Raw genomic sequence first — 26749 nt, 5'->3', positions numbered from 1 at the left:
TCCTCGTCTGCCTTTGGGGTAATTTGCAGGAACCACAATGAGCACTGTTTATGGTTTTTCCAAGCTCTAATGGTTATTAGGGATGCATTGAAGACTGAAGTTGTTGCCGTCTATTGGGCCTTAAAGCTGGCTATCTGATTCCGTCACAAGTTTATAAATGTAGAATCTGATGTCCACCATCTAATTCAGATCCTGAAGTAGCAAACTACCACACCTTGGTATCTTATCTATTGGGTTAAAAAGATTTTGATCCTCTCTTCATCAATTGAGGTCATTTGGAGCTATGTTCCTAGGGTTTGGAAATCAACCTGCTAATTGGCTTGCCAAATCTGGACGTACTTGTACTATCATATCCTACAATGTTCATCCACCCTTCCCCCTTTTCTGAAAATTTTCATTCATGGGGACTCAATTGAGCTCCCATGCATTAAATGTAAAACCCTTTCAATGGAATAGAACCAAAGGCTAATATATTAAAAGGAAATAAGGATACAGAAAGATTGTGTGGAAGGGCCCAAGCATGACCCCTTCTCCCACGATAACCATCACATAAAAATGATTCTAAAAAAAGAGAAAATACAGAAAATTACAGGAGACCTAAGGAAAAAAAAATAGAAAATGCCAAAAAAATATAGTATCAGGTAGCTAGAGAGTGACCTAACCTCTAGTTCTAGGAAAGGAGTCAGCTAATAAATTGGTAAGATGAGTGTCATTGTCAGTAGTGACTAAAGTATCATCCAATAAGTTCCCAAGCTCGAGTCGGACTCCAGTCTTCTTCTTCCTCATGGAATAGCTCTGTCAATCCTCATCCAACGATTGGCTCGCCTGATCAGTGGATTGGTTCTAGAAGTGTGTCGAACATGTGTAGGATGTTGAACATTAGAAGTAACTGCTTGTTGTACCAGCTGATCTTTGATTGAATCAAAGAAGCACTCTTGTGTGTCTTAACATGTAAGGTGAGTCTTCTTCAATAACAATGAGTGGTATAAGCACTTTCAAATCTGTACTTGTAGTATGATGTTCTTCATCAGGAACTGCGATTTTGGGTAAATGATCGGTTTGCACCTTCTTAGTAGGGATGGTAAGTGGCTGATCTTCAGCGATATCCAAAACCTATCTTGTGATAGCTTTCTCTCCAGATGGAACAAATATGTTCAGAGTAGTGAGATTAGATCCATCCTTATTCACTTGATCTTTAGATTTCAAATTATGATGAAACTTATGGCATTCTCAGTAGGGATGGTAGGTGGTTGATCTTTAGCGATATCCAAAACCTATCATGTGGTAGCTTTCTCTCCAGATGGAACAGATATGTCCAGAATAGTGAGATTAGATCCATCCTTATTCACTTGATCTTTAGATTTCAAATTATGATGAAACTTATGATTTTTGTATGATGAAACTTATGCAAGTGTATGCTTGTATGCTCAAACATCTTACAATGAGAACAGCAAGGTGATCTATGCTTCATGATGATTTGTTGTCAATATCCATTATGAGTTGTGCTCAACTAGACTTCAGTAACATCAAGTAATATCTCTTTCCACAAGTATGTTGACCACAGAAGGTCTGGTTAGGTAGAAAGTTGGTAGATCTAGCTTCATAGAGTCCCCAAGTATGGCCCCAATAGTAAATAACCTGATGATGAAAAAAGAATAACTTGAGACCTGGTAGACTGAACCATACCGGTACAGTAGGAGGTTCATGATTGGGGTCAAAATCAGTAGACCACTTTAGTAGCTTCATTGATTTACCAGCAATGCTAAGATACTTTTTGGAGAAAATCTAAGTGTAGTCTTCAGCCACGGTTAGTTGAATCAATATATGTCTCCCATCCATGAGCCCCACTTTCCAATTTTCTGCTAATTTGAGATCATCAAAACTTTTCCTGGTAAATTTCATAGGTGGGTGCTCCCACTGAAATTTTCCAATATAAACAAATTTAAATTTGACAGTTAGGGTTAAAATTTCTAACTCTGAGAAAAATAGAGTTGTTTTCCCACTTTTCCTGCTTGCGTTCTTAATAAATGGGCAGTCACTTGTATCCAATAAGGGCAAATTTGAATTTGTCAATCAGTGTTGAAATTTCTGACCCGCCGTCTCCACCTGAGGATTACCCAATTTTTCTGCTTGCATTCTTAATAAATGGGCAGTTACCTGTACCATCACGATATTTCTTATAACTTGAGGGGAAGACAACCGACGTCTCCAGTTGAGGATTACTCAGGATTACTCACCATGTGGGCAAAGGAGGCTTTTGCCAGGTTAAATCAAAGAAGAAGGAAGCTCCATCACATTAATTAGAAGCCCTGCCAAGTCGGTCAGAGGGCAGGAATGACGAGTCGAAGATGATCAAGAACCGAAAAGACCAAACACTCGGTGCTGTCGAGCTGAATTGAGAAGGAAGACGAAGGAGGAATTGAGCATGCAACCCCTTCCCGTTTTCAGTGAGAAGGAATACAAAGGAGGAAGAGGCGACCCCTTCTCGTCTTCCGTGAGATGTATTCAAACAGAGACGACGAGATGCGAACTTTATCGGCTTTGAACAGATACGACGAGACGTGAGCCGCAGTCGACGTCGAAGCAGTGCGAGCCGACGACGACGGAGAGGACGTAAAGACGATGCCAGAGAAATGATCTTATGCGATAAGGGTTGCTAGGGTTCGATATGGATCGAAACCCTAGCAGAGCCGAGCTTGGGAGACGACATCTTTTATACATATATATGTGTACATATATCTTTTATATATGTATATATATGTATATGTATATATATATATATATATTAAAGCCCAAGTGCAAATATATTAATACGGAAGAAAGATACAGAAATGTTGCATGAGAGGGCCTAAAAGAAAACCTAACTCATGCAAAACAACACACACAAAACTCAAATAAAGCAAAGATACATAAAGGGAAAAAAAACCAAAAGCCACAAAAGGGCACAAAGGTGCTAGGGATGTCCCACTTTAGTCCTTCTGCCCCTAGTTTGCGGAAGTGAGCCGGTATATAAATATCTGTGTGTATATACATATTGTTGCCTTTGCGGGTGTTCATGCCTCAGTTAATCATAAATCGAGTTTGTTCCCGCCTTCAATCGTACTGTTGGAGGGTGGCGAGTTCTGTTACATCAAGAAAGCTGATGGGAAGAATGAGAAGCCGACCATCATTTTTACTGAAGCTTAAAGTAATTTGCTTGCTTCCTCATATTGCCTGACTTTGGTTGGAAAATTCATTTATGACAAACCCAAAATGGAGTTGATTTGTAAGAAATTTGAGCTTATGTACCTTGTTGGGAAGTGAAAAATTAGACTTTTAGATGGGTGGCACATCCTTATTCAACTTAACAATTAAGAAGATTACACACGCTTTTTTTTTAGAAAACTAGTTTGGCTTATTAACAAAGCAATGAAAATTTTGATATGGACTGTGGATTTTGACTCACAGACGAAACCACCAACCATACCGGTCTAGATTACCCTCCCTGGCATGAAATTTCATTTTTTTAATCAAGATGTGTTCTATTTTATTATTTCAGTCTATGGCAAGCCACTCAAAACGTGCATTCCTACATTTAATCTGTTACGTTCTTCAGAAGCCAGGGTACTTATTGAAGGGGCATCACTTTAATCGCACCTGAGGAATTTTGGTTAGGCTCACAACTTCAAGGATATTGGTAGATTTTGATATGAACTGTGGATTTTGACCCACATACGAAACCACCAACCATAACGGTCTAGATTACCCTCCCTGGCCTGAAATTTTATTTTTTTAATCAAAATGTGTTGTACTTTATTATTTCAGTCTATGGCAAGCCACTCAAAATGTACATTCCTACATTTAATCTGTTACGTCCTTCGGAAGCCAGGGTACTTATTGAAGGGGCATCACTTTAATCGCACCTTGAAGAATTTTGGTTAAGCTCACAACTTCAAGGATATTGGTAAATGGTAGTTATTGAGTTTTTCCCCAAGTATTGCTCTCACTGTCGTATGTTCGGTCACTCTAATTCTTAATGTCACCACCAACACCTCCATCTAAAAACAAAAATGCAAAGTGCTCAGCCAGATTTAGAGATTCCCCTCCTAATCTTCTCCAAGTTAGTGACACTCTTATTCATCACAAGGATATCTCTAACCCCAATAACATTGTGGTAACCGTACCATCTAGTCCACTGGCCAACGTTGTTGTTGGTTCCACTACCCCCTCGCGCAATCTTTCAACTACTCAACCTCCACATAATGCTCAAGATGAAGGACCTCTGATTCCTCCCGTGGAACCTCTGTTGGTGGTTGCAAAGAAGACTTTTCATACTTCACCAACTCTAGAACCTATCATTGATGTAACGGTTGACAATCTCGTGGAGTGTCCCAACCCTAGGTGTGCCCCAGCTTCAACTCCAACTTTTTACTCTAAGTGATCATTCTATTGCGGCCCTACCACCTCATCAGATCGAGCAAGCTGTCACTGTCATTCAGGCATAAGGGGCTCATGATATGCAACAGTTTACGCATGCCCGATAATCTTTTGACAAATCCATGGATCAGATGAGCTAGTCTTCAGATGAGGAATGACCGGTTTACACATCCAGCAAAAAGAAGAAAATTAGAGGTCTACTAGAACACAAGAACTTAATAAATGATACCTTGGTTGTTTCGGGTAATGGCAGTAGACTTAACAATTAATTAGCTGACTCTCTACCTATAACCAGAGGTAAGAGGTAAGGATACATTGAGTCGTTCTTAAGCTCTCATTTAATGTTTGAATCTCTGAGACTTTGGAGACTTTTGGAGTAGAGTTTTGTGTCTAGGTTATAATTTTATTTTTTAGGTAAAGATGTACTTTTTTTAGACCTTGGTGTGTGTTGTATATCGGGTGCTTAGGGTTTCAGTTTGGCCCCTCGCATCAGAGGTAAGAGGTAAGGATACATTGAGTCGTTCTCAAGCTCTCATTTTATGTTTGAATCTCTGAGACTTTGGAGACTGTTGGAGTAGAGTTTTGTCTAGGTTTTAGTTTTATTTTTTGGGTAAAGATGTACTTTTTTGAGACCTTGGTGTGTTTTGTATATCGGGTGCTTAGGGTTTCAGTTTGGCCCCTCGCATCCAACATATCTGTACCTTCCTTTCTAATATATTTGCCCTCAGGTTTATTTAATATATATATATATATATATATATATATATACATACATACATACATACATACATATATAAACACACACACACACAACCATTATGCGCCCTATGAGATCTTTTTGGGTTGAGTGTAATCTTGGTTAAGGAGCTCTTTGAGCGTGTTTTATATTTTTTTGGGTTTTGTTAGAGGGCTCCTCCAACCATACCATCTTGTACTTTTTCCTTTGATGAAATAGGCACTTTGATTGTGTAGAGAGCAAAGCCGTGAGCTATTGAAGGGAAATCATGTGGAAAGGGTTTTTAGTACCCACTTATTTCTGGTACATTTCATAATGGCTACAAAATACCAACTTATTTATTAAGGATGGGAAATATATTAGACTTTTGTCATTGAAGAAGTCTATAGTGATGAGTACTCAAAAAGAGGTTAGACCTATCGTGTCTCATGTTATAAATTTACAGACCGTTAGTGAGCCACCAAAAAAATTATCTTTGATGAAGAAAGGAGACAATGGGACAGAGGAGCCAATTTCCCAAGCAAAGTGACTCATTTATCAAGGAGGAGAAATATATTATACTTTTGTCATTGAAGGACTCTACTGTGAAGAATACTCAAATAGAGGTAAGGGCTGTCGTGTCTCGTGTTATATTTGTACAGACTATGAGTGAGGCACCAATGAGACTGCCTATGAGACAGAGAGCAAATATCTCAGGCGATGTGACATATACTAAAAAGGAGCTTTAAGATGCTGTTATTAAAAGTTTGACACTTGGATTGGCTCCCTTACGAGAGATCACGTCATTCCCCAACTGAAAAGCCTATTGAATTCAACCAAAGTATGAGAAGCTACAAAACAGATTAAGAATTTGATGGCCATTGATAGCAAAGTTCAAGAATATATCACTATCAAGTACTACTTTTCCATTAAGGGATTAGATGATTATTTGATCAGTTACATGGAACAATTATTTTGTCCTAGTTATACAGTATATATTATCATATCAGAGTAAGACTGGAAGATTAGATGAAGATAGCTTTGAAAAGACAAGATAGATTGTATGAGTGGACAATCATGTCCTTGGAGTTATCCAACACACTGAGTTTTTAGGACATTGTAGTTGTATGGTGATCCGAATAAGTGCCACTTTCTCACATCACAAATGTGTTTTTTAGTATACATTATTTCAATTATTGGCATGTGTTTGGAGGAACACTTATATCACTTGCTACATGTGTTTGGAGTTCTTTAGAAATACCGATTATATGTCCATTTGCAGTTTTACTTTCTTATATCATAAAAATGCTTCCTTAAATCATTACTTTGGCTCTCAGCATCAAGATTATCTCATCGAAGATCAAGACTACTATTGCTTTGCCCAAACTCTAGCTTTGCCCAAACTCTAGTCATTTACGTAGGTATGCTTGCTTCATGAACTAGTTATATCTTAAACTTAATTCTTATAGAAGCAATCTTGGTGAATCACAAACTAATTTCCCTTGTTTTATTCTATCCACATCAACCAGGTATTCGATGTGAACTGTGATGACTCTAATATAGGAAATGGAGTTGCACTAGTTAAAATGGACACCTCATTTCCTTCTTCACCAAGGAATTAAACTAGTCCATGAAAAAAATTATATTTATGAATGATTTCTATGCAATACTGAGAGCCCTTAGTAATAGAAGTCATTAATTGCTGGTAAAAAAGTTAACTTTTTGAACCGATTATGAAGCCTTAAGTTTCTAAATAATCAGAGAGAGCTAAAGAAGAAGCATGTCTCAAAAGTGGAGTTGTTATCTTAGTTATATTTTATGTTTAAACATAAAGGTAGTGAGTTAGAATAAAGAAGTCGTTGCATTGAACCATCATCACTTATTGTTCAATAACATGTAGTCAAAGGTTATTGGATTTATGGTTTTAAAGGATACATATGTGAGGAAATCAAGATTACTATTGCTTTGCCCAAACTCTAGTAATTTACATAAGTATGCTAGCTTCATGAACTAGTTTAATCTAACTTAATTTTTATAGCAGCAATCTCGGTGAATTGCAAACTAATTTCCCTTATTTTATTCTATCCACATCAACCAGGTATTCGATGTGAACTGTGATGACTATAATATAGGAAATGGAGCTGCACTAGTTAAAATGGACACCTCATTTCTTTCTTCTCCAAGAAATTGAATTAGTCCATGAAAATGTTTTTTATTTATGAATGAATTCTACGCAATACTGAGAGGCTTTAGAAATAGAAGTCGTTAATTGCTGGTAAAAAAGTTAAATTTTTGAATCGATTATGAAGCCTTGAGTTTCTAAATAATCAGAGAAAGCTAAACAGGAAGCATGTCTCAAAAGTGGAATTGTTATCTTCATTATATTTTATGTTTAAACACATAAAGGTAGTCTAAACAGAAAGCATGTCTCAAAAGTGGAATTGTTATCTTCGTTATATTTTATGTTTAAACACATAAAGGTAGTGAGTTAGAATAAAGTAGTCGTTGCATTGAACCATCATCATTTATTGTTTAGTATGATGTAGTAAAAGGTTACTGGACTTATGGTTTTAAACATATGCCAAGAAATCAAGACTACTATTGCTTTGCCAAAACTCTAGTCAATTACGTAGGTATCCTAGCTTCATGAACTAGTTATATCTAGAACTTAATTCTTATAGCAGCAATCTTGGTGAATTTAAAACTAATTTCCCTTTTTTTATTCTATCTATATCAACCAGGTATTCGATGTGAACTGTGATGACTCTAATATAGGAAATGGAGTTGCACTAGTTAAAATGAACACCTCATTTCCTTCTTCACCAAGAAATTGAACTAGTCCATGAAAAAAATTTATATGTATGAATGATTTCTATGCAATACTGAGAGCCCTTAGTAATAGAAGTCATTAATTGCTGGTAAAAAAGTTAACTTTTTGAGCCGATTATGAAGCCTTAAGTTTCTAAATAATCAGAGAGAGCTAAAGAGGAAGCATGTCTCAAAACTGGAATTGTTATCTTAGTTATGTTTTATTTTTAAACATAAAGGTAGTGAGTTAGAATAAAGTAGTCGTTGCATTGAACCATCATCACTTATTGTTTAGTATCATGCAGTCAAAGGTTATTGGATTCATGGTTTTAAGGGATACATATGCCAAGAAATCATGACTACTATTTCTTTGCCCAAACTCTAGTAAGTTACGTAGGTATGCTAGCTTCATGAACTAGTTTAATCTAACTTAATACTTATAGCAGCAATCTCGGTGAATTGCAAACTAATTTCCCTTATTTTATTCTATCCACATCAACCAGGTATTCGATGTGAACTATGATGACTCTAATATAGGAAATGGGACTGCTCTAGTTAAAATGGACACCTCATTTCCTTCTTCACCAAGAAATTGAACTAGTCCATGAAAAAAATTTATATGTATGAATGATTTCTATGCAATACTGAGAGCCCTTAGTAATAGAAGTCATTAATTGCTGGTAAAAAAGTTAACTTTTTGAGCCGATTATGAAGCCTTAAGTTTCTAAATAATCAGAGAGAGCTAAAGAGGAAGCATGTCTCAAAACTGGAATTGTTATCTTAGTTATGTTTTATTTTTAAACATAAAGGTAGTGAGTTAGAATAAAGTAGTCGTTGCATTGAACCATCATCACTTATTGTTTAGTATCATGCAGTCAAAGGTTATTGGATTCATGGTTTTAAGGGATACATATGCCAAGAAATCATGACTACTATTTCTTTGCCCAAACTCTAGTAAGTTACGTAGGTATGCTAGCTTCATGAACTAGTTTAATCTAACTTAATACTTATAGCAGCAATCTCGGTGAATTGCAAACTAATTTCCCTTATTTTATTCTATCCACATCAACCAGGTATTCGATGTGAACTGTGATGACTCTAATATAGGAAATGGAGTTGGTTAAAATGGACACCTCATTTCACACCTCATTTCCTTCTTCACCAAGAAATTGAATTAGTCAATGAAATTTTTTTTTTTATTTATGAATGAATTCTATGCCATACTGAGAGGCCTTAGTAATCGAAGTCATTATTTGCTAGTAAAAAAGTAACTTTTAGAATCGATTATGAAGCCTTAAGTTTCTAAATAATCAGAGAGAGCTAAATAGGAAGCATGTCTCAAAAGTGGAGTTGTTATCTTCTTTTATTTTATGTTTAAACATAAAGGTAGTTAGTTAGAATAAAGTAGTCGTTGCATTGAACCATCATTACTTATTGTTTAGTATCATGTAGTCAGAGGTTACTGGATTTATGGTTTTAAAGGATACATATGCCAAGAAATCAAGACTACTACTATTGCTTTGCCCAAACACTTGTCATTTACGTAGGTATGCTTGCTTCATGAACTAGTTTAATCTAAAACTTAATTCTTAAAGCAGCAATCTTGGTGAATTGCAAACTAATTTCCCTTATTTTATTCTATCCACATCAACCAGGTATTCGACGTGAACTGTGGCTGATCAAATAAACATTCAATCTCTAGATGGAAAAGCAGTACATGATAGTGATATATTCTTGAACCTTGCTATCAATGCACATCAAATTCACATCATTGATCTCATCTAGAGATCAGTGCTCCCCAACTGAAAATCCTATAGAATGCGACAAAAGTATGAGAAGCTACAAAAACAGATTAAGAATTTGATGGCCATTCATAGCAAAGTTCAAGAATATATAGCAAAGTTCAAGAATATATCACTTAAGTACTACTTTTCCATCCGGAGATTAGATGATTATTTGATCAGTTACATGGAACCATTATTTTGTCCTACTTATACAGTATTTATTATCATATCAGAGTAAGACTGGGTGATTTGTTGATGATAGCTTTGAAAACATGAGATAGATAGTATTGACAGGGAGATTAGTTGAAGATAGCTTTGAAAACACGATATAGATTGTATGAGTGGACAAAAATAGATTAAGAATTTGATGGTCATTCATAGCAAAGTTCAAGAATATATCATTATTAAGTACTACTTTTCCATTCAGAGATTGGATGATTATTTGATCAGTTACATGGAACCATTATTTTGAAGATAGCTTTGAAAACATGAGATAGATAGTATGATCGGGAGATTAGTTGAAGATAGCTTTCAAAACACGATATAGAATATATGAGTGGACAAAAACAAATTAAGAATTTGATGGCCATTCCTAGCAAAGTTCAAGAATATATCACTATTAAGTACTACTTTTCCATTCAGAGATTGGATGATTATTTGATCGGTTACAGGGAACCATTATTTTGAAGATAGCTTTGAAAACATGAGATAGATAGTATTGACCGGGAGATTAGTTGAAGATAGCTTTGAAAACACGATATAGTAGGAGTGGACAAAAACAAATTAAGAATTTGATGGCCATTCCTAGCAAAGTTCAAGAATATATCACTATTAAGTACTACTTTTCCATTCCGAGATTGGAGGATTATTTGATCGGTTACAGGGAACCATTATTTTGAAGATAGCTTTGAAAACATGAGATAGATAGTATGATCGGGAGATTAGTTGAAGATTGCTTTGAAAACACGATATAGAATGTATGAGTAGACAATTCCTAGCAAAGTTCAAGAATATATCACTATTAAGTACTACTTTTCCATTCAGAGATTGGATGATTATTTGATCGGTTACAGGGAAACATTATTTTGAAGATAGCTTTGAAAACATGAGATAGATAGTATGATCGGGAGATTAGTTGAAGATAGCTTTGAAAACACGATATAGATTGTATGAGCGGACAAAAACAGATTAAGAATTTGATGGCCATTCATATCAATGTTCAAGAATATATCACTATAAAGTACTACTTTTTCATCCAGAGATTGGATGATTATTTGATAAGTTACATGGAACCATTATTTTGTCCTATTTATGCAGTATTTATTATCATATCAGAGTAAGACTGGGTGATTTGTTGAAGATAGCTTTGAAAACATGAGATAGATAGTATGACCGGGAGATTAGTTGAAGATACCCTTGAAAACACGATATAGAATGTATGAGTGGACCAAAAACAGATTAAGAATTTGTGGCCATTCCTAGCAAAGTTCAAGAATATATCACTATTAAGTACTACTTTTCCATTCAGAGATTGGATGATTATTTGATCAGTTACATGGAACCATTATTTTGAAGATAGCTTTGAAAACATGAGATAGATAGTATGATTGGGAGATTAGTTTAAGATAGCTTTGAAAACACGATATAGATTGTATGAGCGGACAAAAACAGATTAAGAATTTGATGGCCATTCATATCAATGTTCAAGAATATATCACTATAAAGTACTACTTTTTCATCCAGAGATTGGATGATTATTTGATAAGTTACATGGAACCATTATTTTGTCCTACTTATGCAGTATTTATTATCATATCAGAGTAAGACTGGGTGATTTGTTGAAGATAGCTTTGAAAACATGAGATAGATAGTATGATCGGGAGATTAGTTGAAGATAGCTTTCAAAACACGATATAGAATGTATGAGTGGACAAAAACAAATTAAGAATTTGATGGCCATTCCTAGCAAAGTTCAAGAATATATCACTATTAAGTACTACTTTTCCATTCAGAGATTGGATTATTATTTGATCGGTTACAGGGAACCATTATTTTGAAGATAACTTTGAAAACATGAGATAGATAGTATGATCGGGAGATTAGTTGAAGATAGCTTTCAAAACACGATATAGAATGTATGAGTGGACAAAAACAAATTAAGAATTTGATGGCCATTCCTAGCAAAGTTCAAGAATATATCACTATTAAGTACTACTTTTCCATTCAGAGATTGGATTATTATTTGATCGGTTACAGGGAACCATTATTTTGAAGATAACTTTGAAAACATGAGATAGATAGTATGATCGGGAGATTAGTTGAAGATAGCTTTCAAAACACGATATAGAATGTATGAGTGGACAAAAACAAATTAAGAATTTGATGGCCATTCCTAGCAAAGTTCAAGAATATATCACTATTAAGTACTACTTTTCCATTCAGAGATTGGATGATTATTTGATCGGTTACAGGGAACCATTATTTTGAAGATAACTTTGAAAACATGAGATAGATAGTATGATCGGGAGATTAATTGAAGATAGCTTTGAAAACACGATATAGTTTGTATGAGTGGACAAAAACAGATTAAGAATTTGATGGCCATTCATGTCAAAGTTCAAGAATATGTCACTATAAAGTACTACTTTTTCATCTAGAGATTGGATGATTATTTGATAAGTTACATGGAACCATTATTTTGTCCTACTTATGCAGTATTTATTATCATATCAGAGTAAGACTGGGTGATTTGTTGAAGATAGCTTTGAAAACAAGAGATAGATAGTATGACCGAGAGGTTAGTTGAAGATAGCTTTGAAAACACGATATAGAATGTATGAGTGGAAAAATCATGTTCTTGGAGTTATCCAATGCATCGGGTTTTTAGGACATTGTAGTTGTATGGTGATCCGAAGAAGTGCCATTTTCTCACATCACAATTGTGCTTTTTAGTATACATTATTTCAATTATTGAAATGTGTTTGGAGGAACACTTCTATCACTTGCTACAGGTGTTTGGAGTTCTTTAGAAATACCAGTTATATGTCCATTTGAAGTTTCACTTTCTTACATCACAAACATGCTTCCTTTAATGCATTATTTTGGCTCTCAGCATCAAGATTATATCATCGAAGATCAAGACTACTATTGCTTTGCCCAAACTCTAGTCATTTACGTAGGTATGATAGCTTCATGAACTAGTTATATCTAAAACTTAATTCCTATAGCAGCAATCTTGGTGAATTGCAAACTAATTTCCCTTATTTTATTCTATCCATATCAACCAGGTATTCGATGTGAACGGTGATGACTCTATTATAGGAAATAGAGTTGCACTAGTTAAAATGGACACCTCATTTCCTTCTTCACCGAGAAATTGAATTAGTCCATGAAAAAAATTTAAATTTATGAATGATTTCTATGCAATACTGAGAGCCCTTAGTAATAGAAGTCATTAATTGCTGGTAAAAAAGTAACTTTATGAATCGATTATTAAGTTTCTAAATAATCAGAGAGAGCTAAAGAGGAAGCATGCCTCAAAAGTAAAATTATTATCTTCGTTATATTTTATGTTTAAACATAAAGGTAGTGAGTTAGAATAAAGTATTCGTTGCATTGAACCATTATCACTTATTTTTTAGTATCATATAGTCAAAGGTTATTGGATTTATGGTTTTTAAGGATACATATGCCAAGAAATCAGAATACTATTGCTTTGCCCAAACTCTAGTCATTTACGTAGGTATGCTAGCTTCATGAACTAGTTTAATCTAACTTAATTTTTATAGCAGCAATCTCGGTGAATTGCAAACTAATTTCCCTTATTTTATTCTATCCACATCAACCTGGTATTCGATGTAAATTGTGATGACTCTAATATAGGACATGGAGCTGCACTAGTTAAAATGAACATCTCATTTTCTTCTTCACCAAGAAATTGAATTAGTCAATGAAATTTTTTTTTATTTATGAATGAATTCTGTGCAATACTAAGAGCCCTTAGTAATAGAAGTCATTAATTGCTGGTAAAAAAGTTAACTTTTTGAATCGATTATGAAGCCTTAAGTTTCAAAATAATTGGAGAGAGCTAAATAGGAAGCATGTCTCAAAAGTGGAATTGTTATCTTCGTTATACTTTATGTTTAAACATAAAGGTAGTGAGTTAGAATAAAGTAGTCGTTGCATTAAACCATCATCACTTATTGTTTAGTATCATGGATTTAAGGTTTTAAAGGATACATATGCCATTGATGAGGATAGAAGACACTTAAAACAACCACCGTCGTTGATGGTCATGTTTTTTTGTATGAGAGCAACCATTTATGCTCATACCTCACGTCGAATGTGCTTCTTTAATGTTTTATCTCCCAAAATAAAAATTGTTCATTAAGTATTCCCCAATCATATTCTATCTGGAAGTTTTGATCCTTAAACATCTTTTCGAAATGCTACAATAGTGTCAAAGAAACTTTGTATTAATGCCTGCATGAAGACTAAACAATTTATTTATTGATGTTCAAAATAAATGTTGGCAGGTAGACCCATTTCTTCCCTCCCAAAACTTCACACTCTTATTTTTGAGCTATGTTATCTTTGCAAAAATTTTAAAATTAACATAAATCTCCCATTTGAAGGATTGGCCTCACAAACTATTAATAATAAAAATGCACGACCATAAAAAAAGTAGTGTCTATTATAATAATGATTTATTTTCCATTAGTTGCTCTCACATACATATCACTTTTCTTAATTTTATTCTAGGACTTCTAAATAAGTTCAAGTTTTATAAGATTCAGCGTTGTAATCCATTAATCATTTGGAAACCTATTCTTAATAAAAATGAAATAATTGTTATACTATTTCTGGCGTTTAAAGTTACATGCTAAGCTTATGTTGACAGAGGGAAAATTTTATTATCATAGCTAAGACCCATGATTTACATATAATCAATAAAGCAAAATGACATGGGCAAGGGATAAAATTATTTTCACATGTAAAATCAAAAAAAGAAAAATCATTGAAATTCTAGTTTTGATTCATAGTTCGTGCAATATAAGAAAATCTTATGATCCCATGAACTTACCAATTACTTATTATAGTAATGCATTCACTAATAGGTGCATAATGTGCTTTGTTTAACTTTGAAAGTCTGGTTTTCATTTGAAAAAAATCTAAACTGCTAGATTGCACCCCACAAAAAAATCTTGCTTTAACATTTTTTTTTTTGGAAAAAAAAACCATTTATTTATGTTTGTAAACAAAATTACAAAGAACTTAACATCTCAATGATCTTCTCAACTTCATTAATCAAAAGTACCTTGATATTTTTTAATGACTATTTGCTGCATCTCTGTTCTCTTCATGTAATGCAATGTGGCACCATTTAAGTTTCACACCATTGAAAGTCTTAAGGATAAAATGTCATATTGGTCGAAAGTGGAAAGAAATTAATTAGTGAAGGTTTGATATTGCATGCTATATCTACCTTGAATGCCCTAGAAATCAAATGAACACACTGCCCTTCTCTTTAATGTTTTATCCAATAATTAAAAGATAAAAGAAATCACCATCCCTCAATTCTATAGAATGCATATCTACAAAAGATAGACTAAATTTATGTCCACCAGCACAATGAATTTATTTGTAATTGTGAACTCCAAAAGATGTTTCTAGTTCATGCAAATTGGTTATGACTATTTTTGGAAGGTAAATTTAGCATTGCATTCACAATAGAAGTATTATGTACTTTGTTTTGACTGTGACAGCCTGGTTTCCTTTTTCAATTAAGAATTTAAACTGTTACATTGTACCCTCAACAAAATCTTGCTTTACTTTTTCTTTTTTATTATTTAGATTGTATTACAAAAACTTAACATTTCACATGATCTTCTTAACTTCATTAATCAAAATAACATTGATATCTTCTAATGACTATTTGCATGCATCATCCATTCTCTTAATGTAATGTAATGTGGCACCAATTGAATTTCACTCCATTAAAGCCTTGAGGAGAAAATGCCATTTTGGTTGAAAGCGAAAAGAGATTCATTAGCAAAAGGTTTGTTGCATGCTATACCTACCTTGAAGCCCCTGGAATCAAATAAACACACCCTTTTGTTGAATGTTAAGATATAAGAAATCATTTTTGAACTCCAAAAGATGTTCCTAGTTCATGTAATTTGGTTATGAATACTTTTCGAAAGGTGAATTGAGAAAAAGATGAGCACCCCCTAAAGATTGCACTCATTCATGCTATATCTCTATCTTGAATAACCTAGAAATAAAATAAACACACCCTTCTGTCAAATGCTACATCCAATATTTAAAAGATATAAGAAATCACTATCCTTAAATTTTTGTTAAATACATATCTACTAAAGAGAAACTAGATTTTTGTCTAACAACTCAATGAGTTTATTTATGTTTGTGAACTCCAAAAGATGCTTGTAGTTCAGGCAAATTGTTTATGAGTACTTTTTGAAACGTGAATTTAGAAAAAGATGAGCACTACCCAAATATTTCACTCATTCATGGCTTCTTTTTTCTAGTTGCGGGATTTCTACAAAGAAATCACCATTATTAGTAAACTTGCCCAATATAAGGAAAAAATAATTCTTGATTATTTATGTCATGAGGTTCAAAGCTGAGTTTACTTTATGAGCATTCCCCAAAGATTTCCCTTAATCATGGCTCCATATTTCTAGTTTCAGGATTTCTATAAGGAAATAACCATTTTGTTAGTTAATTTACAAAAAATTTGGAAATTTTTTTTTGAATTTATATGTCATGGTGTTCGAGTTTATGTTTAATTTATGGATGCATGGTTTCTCATATTGAGATTTAACCTACTACATTAAGAGTAAATTAGATTATTACTCACATTCTCATAAGAGATACAAAACAGGCCCCTAATAATATAGTTATAAGTCACATTTCAAGGTCTTTAATATGAAAATTCTTGTTAACAACAATGTATGGACCCAATTGTAGAAAATATATGAATAAGGCTATTTTGTCTTTAACTTCATGAAATAATAGGGGCTTTATGTCCTATAAAAAATGTAAATGTCTCACAAACTTTTAGAAAATGGTATTAAAGAATATAAGAGTTTGATACTCATTAGCCATGATTTGATGTCATTATATTAAGAAATATATTTATTATTAGGGTGCCTCTCCGCTTCTTGATTTATCATGTTATGATATAGCAATGACAAATGGTGAACCAACATTTCATTTAAAAGGTAAAATTATTCTTTAAAGATAGGCTTACAACCTCAATTTGTGATATGGGTATTCCTGGGTTTATATTGGTATCGTCATTCAGTAAATGTATTCAGTAGCTTAAAAAATGAATATAATTGCAATTGTTATTCACAGTTAACAATATAGTTTTTATTTCATATTTACTTCAAGGACAATGTAGAAAGATTACGGCAATGATTGTATATGGCTAGTCCGTGTAAGTTGAAAATATGATCACACTTAGTAAACAAAGTTATAGCATAACGAATGCCAAAAATAACAACTAAAAATATTTATTTTTTAATTATCAATTATTAGTTTAATTTTAGATAAGGATAAACCATGTTCACCGCCTTATGAATATTGCAAAGACACAAAAATAATGTAGCGTAAAAAAATAAGCAAATGGCAAGTGGTGTCCATAACAGAATGATTCAAGCACTTTCAAATTGGTTTATCTTCCTTGTATGAATCTCATTAGCCATGAAAACTTTAGCCTTTTTTAAACTATGAAGTTTTGGCTTACATACCTTTTTTATAGTTTTAGAGCTAGAAGAAACAGATTTATCAGACAATAGATAAGCAAATGGCAAGTGGTGTCCATAACAGAATGATTCAAGCACTTTCAAATTGGTTTATCTTCCTTGTATGAATCTCATTAGCCATGAAAACTTTAGCCTTTTTTAAACTATGAAGTTTTGGCTTACATACCTTTTTTATAGTTTTAGAGCTAGAAGAAACAGATCTATCAGACAATAGTATGTTTTCCCCAGCACTTGAAGATTTGAAGCAACTGACACATACATACGAAATACATCTCATGATTAAATTTCAATTTTTGGTTTGCAAACCAAGCTATTAAAAAAGAACAAACCTCAAAAATTTGAACAAGAATAACGGACCTGATTGAAAGCGGGCAAAAGATAGCATGCGCTTTTCTTCTTGTTGAAGATGTTTTGTATAATGGTGTCTGAGTCCTGAACAACCATTGAAACTACTTTTAGCTTTTGGACTACAACAAAGGACAACCAGTCCACAACAACATATAAGAGCTAAACTTCTTATGATCTACTTGAAACTTGAAGATTTGAAGCAACTGACACATACATACGAAATACATCTCATGATTAAATTTCAATTTTTGGTTTGCAAACCAAGCTATTAAAAAAGAACAAACCTCAAAAATTTGAACAAGAATAACGGACCTGATTGAAAGCGGGCAAAAGATAGCATGCGCTTTTCTTCTTGTTGAAGATGTTTTGTATAATGGTGTCTGAGTCCTGAACAACCATTGAAACTACTTTTAGCTTTTGGACTACAACAAAGGACAACCAGTCCACAACAACATATAAGAGCTAAACTTCTTATGATCTACTTGAAAATTTGAAGCAACTGACACATACATACGAAATACATCTCATGATTAAATTTCAATTTTTGGTTTGCAAACCAAGCTATTAAAAAAGAACAAACCTCAAAAATTTGAACAAGAACAACGGACCTGATTGAAAGCGGGCAAAAGATAGCATGCGCTTTTCTTCTTGTTGAAGATGGTTTGTATGATGGTGTCTGAGTCCTGAACAACAATTGAAAGTGACTACTTTTAGCTTTTGGACTACAACAAAGGACAACCAATCCACAACAACATATAAGAGCTAAACTTTTTATGATCTACTTGAAAAGAAAAAAGATAGGTATTTAAAAAATATTCCCATTATAATGATATATTTTAAGCTACATTATGAACAATGTTATAGAGAAAGTACCCTCTACATTCTAGCTGTGTGGTCAAAAAAGTATGTTTTGGTTCAGTTTTGTATGCCTGCAATGCAACATTTAGAGCCTGATTAGAATCATAAAGGAGGAAAACATTTTGACGATCTACACTAATGCAAAATATATTTAAGCACCTTTGATGGAGTTTTGATGTGACTGTGATAGAATTGTGATGATCTTGAGGAAGTGCAAGCAACATTTAAATCCACAACCTTCCTGTAAAATGATAGAAATTTTATTTGCTAAAAATTGTTTTTGTCCTCTCCAAGTAGAATTAGAAACAACTGACATATGTGGTGATCCTAAAGCTTTTTCTCTTCTATCATTTGATCTTAAGCAGACCGCCATGTGACTTTCAGTTGGTTTGTTTTCTTTTGACAAGGATTTGTGAATCTTAGATGCACAAGATGATGATATCCGTTGTTCTTCCTGAACATCGTTTGATTTTATGATATTTGTTGCAGATATATTCTTATTTGGGTTCTCATTCTGGTGACTCAAACAAGAAACCACCTTCAAAAGCCACAAAAACGATAAAATAGAGAATATGATAATTGCCCAAAATGAGCAACAATGAATAACAGAAAAACAACCTTCATTGCTTTTTTGTCTTGCTTCATGCAATCATTATCATAGGCGATGGCCTTATTCTCGTTGTTTTCAACTCTATTTGATGGGTTAATTTGCAAAGAATGCTTTTCATGACATCCAATCCCCATTGTTGGACCACTGTTGTTATCATCAATCTTTTCCAACCTATGATTCTCACCAAATTTATATGAAGCTTTCGAACATCTCTGATTTTTTTGCTCTTCACCTTCAGCTTTCTTGCATGCAGATTCATGTAGTTCTGGTTCCACATTTTCAGTTTCAATGAATGAAAAACCAAGGTTTGTACTATCATTTATTGGCTTCAGCTGTGCAGCCAACTTTAGAGCAGCAGATTTTCTGTAGTGTGCTTCGAAGAGAGCTTTCTTTTGAGCAACTGATCCCGGAACTGAACAGTTCTTGGCCTCTTCCAAGTGTTTATTGTGATTAAAGGTTGACCATTTTTCCCAGTCCAAAGATTCTGAGAAGAACCTACCAAAAGAAATTGATTCCCTCAATGTAGCAGCAAGGTCTACCTGTAAATTGAAAGTTTCTTTACACTATCCATCCAATAACCCAAATAACGAGTTTGCCCGAATAGTTTTTTTGAAAGTTCAAACACTTGTAACTAAACCGTTTTTATTCGAATCAGAGAGGAATTTAACAAATAGAAGAGAAAAATTAGACGACTAAGCAAACAAAAATACATTCTACAAGAGAAGAATCATAAGTTAGGCACCATGGATAAGGATAATGAATTGTCCCAATGTTTCCTTCAGATTAAGAGCTAACTGAAGCTTAACAGAAATTTGAGCAATGAATCAACTACAAGCCACAAAATAGAAGAAGGAAAAGCCATTGCAGAAGATGATGATAAAGGTAAAAAACCTTGCTGTTCCTCTTGTAGTCGTCCGAGGGTTGAGAGAAAGCTCCCATCTCCATCCGTGGAAAGCTTTAACTTAGCTCAACGGCTACCACTGTAAACCTCGATCTCACCCTTTCCCTTCAACTTCAATTCAAAATCCCTAGTCCATTTATGTTTAACCTTGTTTTCCCTTTAATCAAACGAGTACGGCTTGGTGAATGGGTCCCATACTCGCAACGTTCAAAATCCCAACGGATATTAAACAATAACGCCGGAAGCATCAAGGACTGAGATCGTCCGTTATTAATGTGGGTCCCAGTGGGCCAAAGCCTATAAATTCTAACTAAACGGGTAGACGGGGGGTCGATCAAAAACTTCGACAAATGAAAAAATTAATTTTTTTAAAATTAAATATTTGATTTGTCTCATAATATAGCCCAATAACTTCATTATATATTTAATTCATAAAGATTATGGCTATAATTTTTTTTTTTAAAATCAATGCTGAGTTCCAGCAAACTACAGTGTTTGTATTTGATTGATTGGTTAAAGTGAGCAAGCAATATGAGCTCAATTTTTAAATTAATTTTATAAAAACAAATATTTGTTCATAACTTACTAATATATATATCTTTGGCAATGATGGGAATGCTACTGTTGTTGAGCAGCCTCAATCTATAGATGATGAGCAGGGCATTAATGTTGATTTGCAAAATACAATGCTGAACAATCCTTTGCTTAATGATGAAAAAAATATTGTTCCTGCCAATTTAAATGTTACTAATGGGGGGAATTTGGGATTTCCGGTGATGTTGGGCAAGATAATCTAAATACTAATGGGGGTGTTTTACCTGACCATGGGGATGTTATGCACCCTACCATTGAGAATTTTATCCCAGATTCTCTTTTACATATTTCAGATATATCTCAATTAAATTCTAATGTTGTAGAGCTCCCTGCTTCGACTAAGATTGGAGCAGGGCCTTTGAGGTTGGCCCCATCCTCAACAACAAAAGGGGAGGTAGGTGAGGTACAGCCTTCCGCTAGGCATGTGCTACAGGAGAAGGGAAGGTTTGTGGCTGGTAATGTTTTACATAATCATGATGAGGAAGCAACCAAAGCATTAGAAAATGAGCGGCAAATCCAAAAACCTCAAAAAAGGAAGAACAAAAGGAATAATGAGATGCTTAGTCTAAATGTTGCAAACATTCTACCTGAGGGAAATTATTATTCTGATTGAGAACAAGTTAGAAGGCATGGTGTTTACCCTAGCACGCCTCCTAGATCTACTAGGAGGGCAGGCTTAATACAACATGATTAATATCCTTATTTGGAATATTAAGGCAATCTCTAACCCTGCTTCCCTTAATAGATTGAAGCATTTGAGCAGGGTTCATAAAATTTACATTTTGCGATTTTAGAGCTTTTGTTTTCTGTGCATTGATGCACCCCTAGTGTGTGTGTTTTTTTTCTGTGTGTTTTATGTCAATTTAATTCCGCTGAGACGACGTCAAAAACTAGATTGATCAATCGAACAAAAATACCCGAAGTTACGCAGTAATTTAGCTTTAAAAAATGTGGCCAAAAACTTGACCCAATTTATATTAAGTATTTAATGTGCAAAATGGTGCAAAATTGAAATGTTATAAAATATAGCAAATAGTTCACACACTATGGGTTCTACGTAAGTCCATGTATCGCTTCAAGTAATATAGAGCTTTTCTTAAAAACCCCTGTATCGATCCCATGAAAAAGCGAGGTAAGAGGTCCTTGGTCAAATTCTAGTCTACTACTATTAGTCCTATGTCTACTAAAAGGGTGTTTTATCTAGCAACTACTCCTAAATGTGAATGTTAAATGTAAGGATTAAATTTAAAATAATTAATAATTATTCCTAAATGAAAATATTAATTCTAAATATAACACTTTTTTGATGAATTGGTTTGGAGAATTTTGAGATGTTAAAAACAGCTATTCTTATATAGTGAATTGGATAACACAAAGGAATGAGATACATTTAACATTGTATGTGTCAAATAGGAGTAATTTTAATTCTCCACCCTCAATCAAGTGTTATAGAGAATCGTTGGCTAATATTAGGTTTAGTCTCTAAATCTGTGGTTATGATAGGAGGATACTGGCTCTCACTCCAAAGCTCCCACTTCCCTTCCTCTGATAGCTAACTCTCGTTTTAGTTCTTAAACACTAACACCAAATTGGGGAATTTAGTCTGTCACTTTAGAATCTCCAATTATTCGCCCAGTAATATATATATATATATATATATATATATCCCTATTAATTTACACTCAACTCCCATGAACTTCACCATCCATGGAATTTGAATGTGGTTCCACTTTGTTGAGAATTACACCACCCTCTCGGGTCTTATTGCAATTACAATGAATTTTAACACTACAACGGACCCTTATTGTAATGTAAAGGAAGTGCAATTAAAAACCATGACATTTATAATCAAAACTTCTTCTAGCATGCATCCCAATATCCTTAACATAAATCCTACTCATTACAAAAGAAAAGTTAAAAAAAAAACAATGGCATAATCTTCTCATGCCACTATTTTCTAATAAAAAGAAAGAGTAAGAAAGATACATCACAAAGCACAAAGAAAACACAACAGAAAATTTCTATTCATCAAAGCAATCTATTAGATAAGTGTTTACAAAATCAGATAATGAAGAACATAATACTTAGCTTTTCTACTTGAAAGAAAGATAAAAATCTCTCCCACAAAGTCTCCTGCTGATCCATGCAATGCTAATACATCTCCTTACAAATTCTCTCAAAATTGCATCTTCAATCTCTCCAAAAATGTAGAAATCTACATTTCTGCTCCTATTCTAAGATCTATAAACATTCTCCACATTTTTTTACTCGCACACACCGTTTTTTGATATAAAGTTACTCTATTAGAGTGTAGGCACGAATTTCCCAAGACATACCTCAAGCAACCTTCCAAAAAACGTTCAAATACATTAAATCTAGGCCATAACTGCCCAAAATCACGTCCAAGCTGTCTTGGGTGCCATCAGTGCCGTTTTGGGCACCATCGGCGCCGTTTTGGGTGCCATCAGCTCCATATTTTTTTCATTCTCTAGATTCGGGCGTCGTCGGCGCCGGTTTGGGTACCTTCTAAAACGGTCTGCAATAGCTCGACTGTTTTTCTCTATTTTGCCCCGTTTCAGTTGTGTTTCGTTCTTAACAGATAGAACTACAAAATAAATGTGAAAATAACATTTCTATAAAGTGTAATTTCATTCAAAAATGTGTGAGAAGTGTAAATGAGATTATGCATAGAAAGACATATCGAAATGTGTCAGACTAGAATTTTCTTTCTTGCTCGTTTTAGCTCAAAATTGCAACGTTTTTCCTTCTTTTTCACCAAAGTCCATTTTTTGTACCTGAAGTCAAAAAAATGAAAAATATCTTTCTTTAAAGTGCAATATCACAAAAAATGAGTATAAAATATAAGTCAAACAAAGCATATATTTTTAGTGCATCAAACTTCCTCAAACTTCCTCAAACTTAAATGTTACTTGTCCTCAAGTGACACTTTTACTACATAAAAATATGACTTATGGTACAGTGTTTAACTTCTAAATTTCTATAATTTGGTTTACTAAATATAATAGCACAACTTAAGAAAAAATTTTAACAACTTAAGTTAATACTAAAAGTGTAAGAATACTTAGTAGTCAATTCTAAGATTTCTGATTCTCTATTCATTTCAAGAAGAATTGCAATTTATCATATTAAAGTTACTTAGAATATTCATATGAAAAAGAACTTCATGAGATCTTTATTATTAAGGATGTTAATACTCAAATACAAGTTTAGAGAATGTAATAAAGTCTTCTTCCTTATCTTTAAGTTGATTCAAGTAAAGCCAATTTTTAATTAGGCATCTCGTGAAACTTCTCCTCACATCATTTTCTTTTCTTTTCTTTTTCTTTTTCTTTTCTTTTCTTTTTCTTTTTCTTTTCTTTTCTTTTGCTTTTAGCTTTTCTTTTTCTTTTCTTTCAGGATCATTTTCAATCTTTTCTTTTTTTTCATTTTCATGTGAGGATTACTATATATGGATTGCCTTTAATGGCCTTTAATGATTTTGAACTTCTGCCTTTAATGATTTTGAACTTCTCTATCCTCTTTTTAAAGTTAAAAACTTTTCACATTCCTTCATAAATTCATATTAGCTCAGCTCTGAAGATTTTTCATAAATTCTCATTCTTTTCTTCTTACATGAAACTATAAGCTTCTTAATACTTCAAAAATATAATTCCCTTTACTTTAAATAGAAAAAGCATAGTCTTATCATTTCGTACCAAACATCTTTAACTCTAGAATTAACTTTCATTATTGAAAACTTTTACTTAAGTCTACTATATATTTAGAAATACAAATATAATTATCTAAAGTTGGCCTCTAATACTGAATGTCATGTCAAATTAAATTCTGAAAATATAGTTAATTGAGGACAAATAAAATTTATTTTCTTTCTTTTAAAAGAAAATTTTCTTCCCCCTAAACTTGAATTTTAAAATATTTTGCAATTAACTCCATAAAATGTAGCAAGAAGAAAAAGTAAAATTTGAATCTACTTACTACTACAACATCCTATCAAATTTATATACATTCATAATTAGGATAGAATGACTATATGAGAAAGTAAATCTAGCCTAAAACATGCTTGCAATAATATTAAACTAAAAAGGAAGTATACTCACTTTAAAATTTTATTTTTCTTCCTACCCCTAAACATGATTTTTAGCATGTATAGCATTTAGTACAGAAGATATAAGTAGGAAGAAAAACAGTTTATAATTTCTTTCTACCAAAAATGTCTATAAAAAAACATCTACAATTATTTATCAGGATAGAAAAGATTTAGTAGAGAGTAAATCTAAACTAAACATGCTTGATAAAATTGAAAGAAAGGTCTAACAAGCAGGATAAGTATCGTCATAGGAATATATATATTTATGTGTTATCGAAATCTGTATATTATTGTAACCCAAACACAAACACACATGATAAATGAGGTCAATTCTTCCTTTAACTCATCACATCTCACTAACTTACTTCCAATTTCTAAAGGAATCACTACACAGATATATTGGGTACTTATAAATGATTTTATAGATTCTAATTCCAAAGATAAGATTATCCATGAAATATTGGTTCTCGAGCACCAACCTCAGGCATCACAATATACGTTAATTAAGCACATCTAGCAATTATAAGGATAATGTAAATTCATCCACATTTTACTTATAAAATATGTTAGCTACTCCTATCAAATGAAAACAAGGTTAAATAAAGGAAGTAACAAAATTGAGATGGAATTATCACTGTTAAAATTAATGACGTCTCTTGTAAAACTCAAGTCTGAGTGAGACCCGAGTCGTAGTGGACTCGTCAATCCAACTACTACAAGAGAACATACAAGTCTAACCATAATAAGAAGTTAAGAAATAACCTCCCTCATAACACACAAAAATCAAATCAAACTACTAACAATCCAAACATCTACCAATCATCAATAAAACTAATCAATCCACACCAAAGAAAAAACAATGCAAAACTAACAATCATAACTCTTAAGCACAATAAATCAAAACACACTGATAGCTACAAATTACATCCCATAAAGCGCTTTGTTTAACATCGTCAACTCAACAAATGATTCCACCTGGATTAAAATTCCATTTAAGTAATCCTTGATAAATCACCAAATTTTTTCCAAATCCAGGGATTCCTACAAAGTCCTCAAATTTAAAATTTTCTTTTAGCTCTTTCATTTCAGATTTATTCACTTTTTAGGCTCTTTCATTTCAGATTTATTCATATCCTTGTTCCTCATATTTCTTTCTAGATCCAATATTCTTCTACTAATTTTGTAAATTTGCATATTAATATCATTCTTGAGATTTATAAGAAATGGATCTTTATATGATAAATCATGATCTCCCAAAGTTTTGATCGGATTACCTCTAGATAATTCAGATTTTGGATCAAATTCTTTTTGGTTACTCTTTTTTTTCAGCATTGTCTTTCAGTTCTTCCCCTTGATACTGAGTAAATGGTAGATGTGGTCTTTGTATATTTATCTTAGTTGAGGAAATAAGTTTTTCTAAATAAGTTTTTCTTTTTTTCATTTGTCTTTCAATCTCCTTTTCCTCATTTCTCAACTCAAAGTTCTTTTGAAACATATCCTCAAATTCTTTGAAACATATCCTCAAAGAAACATATCCTCAAATTCTCTTCTAAATATTATTTCGATAACTTTATATTGCACATCATTCATCTCTTTAGGGTTTATCTCAGGGTGACTAGGTAAAATCTTTGGGGGTAGTTGTTAATTGCATTAATAATTTGCCCCAGTTTGTTTTCTATAGTCCTTAGTGCGATCTCTTGATTTTCCAACTCACTTGTCATTTGAATCACAACCTCTTATAACATTAATTCCTTCTCCTCATTCTATGGGTTGGAGTTAAATCGAGGATGATTATTAATTGAGTTAATAATCTGCCC

At 33.2% G+C, this 26749-nt stretch overlaps 1 protein-coding gene and 1 long non-coding RNA gene across 2 annotated transcripts in view; both read right to left on the bottom strand.

Moving 5' to 3' along the window:
• LOC110037343 overlaps window positions 1-17948 on the bottom strand; it is a 38381-nt gene extending 20433 nt beyond the window's left edge. Inside the window, exons 1-2 of the long non-coding RNA XR_002295323.1 lie at window positions 17871-17948; window positions 17680-17761 (exon numbers count right to left, since the gene is read on the bottom strand). This is a non-coding gene — a long non-coding RNA (uncharacterized LOC110037343). The remainder of the gene's footprint in view (window positions 1-17679; window positions 17762-17870) is intronic.
• An 88-nt stretch (window positions 17949-18036) lies between these two features.
• On the bottom strand, window positions 18037-20342 carry LOC110037344. The gene is made up of 8 exons (XM_020741970.1): window positions 20221-20342; window positions 19338-19868; window positions 19034-19257; window positions 18879-18960; window positions 18735-18790; window positions 18470-18544; window positions 18174-18248; window positions 18037-18064 (listed from the first exon to the last, which is right to left on the bottom strand). Exons 1-8 carry the CDS (start codon window positions 20272-20274, stop codon window positions 18037-18039), a joined length of 1125 nt encoding a protein of 374 aa, XP_020597629.1. The 5' UTR covers window positions 20275-20342.
• Window positions 20343-26749: the final 6407 nt, after the last annotated feature.

This window comes from Phalaenopsis equestris, unplaced genomic scaffold (genome assembly GCF_001263595.1).
Source record: "Phalaenopsis equestris unplaced genomic scaffold, ASM126359v1 Scaffold218874, whole genome shotgun sequence".
In the NCBI taxonomy this organism is placed as follows: Eukaryota; Viridiplantae; Streptophyta; class Magnoliopsida; order Asparagales; family Orchidaceae; genus Phalaenopsis; species Phalaenopsis equestris.
The sequence above is the reverse complement of the archived record's forward strand: the minus strand, read 5'-3'. Positions and strand labels throughout refer to the sequence as shown.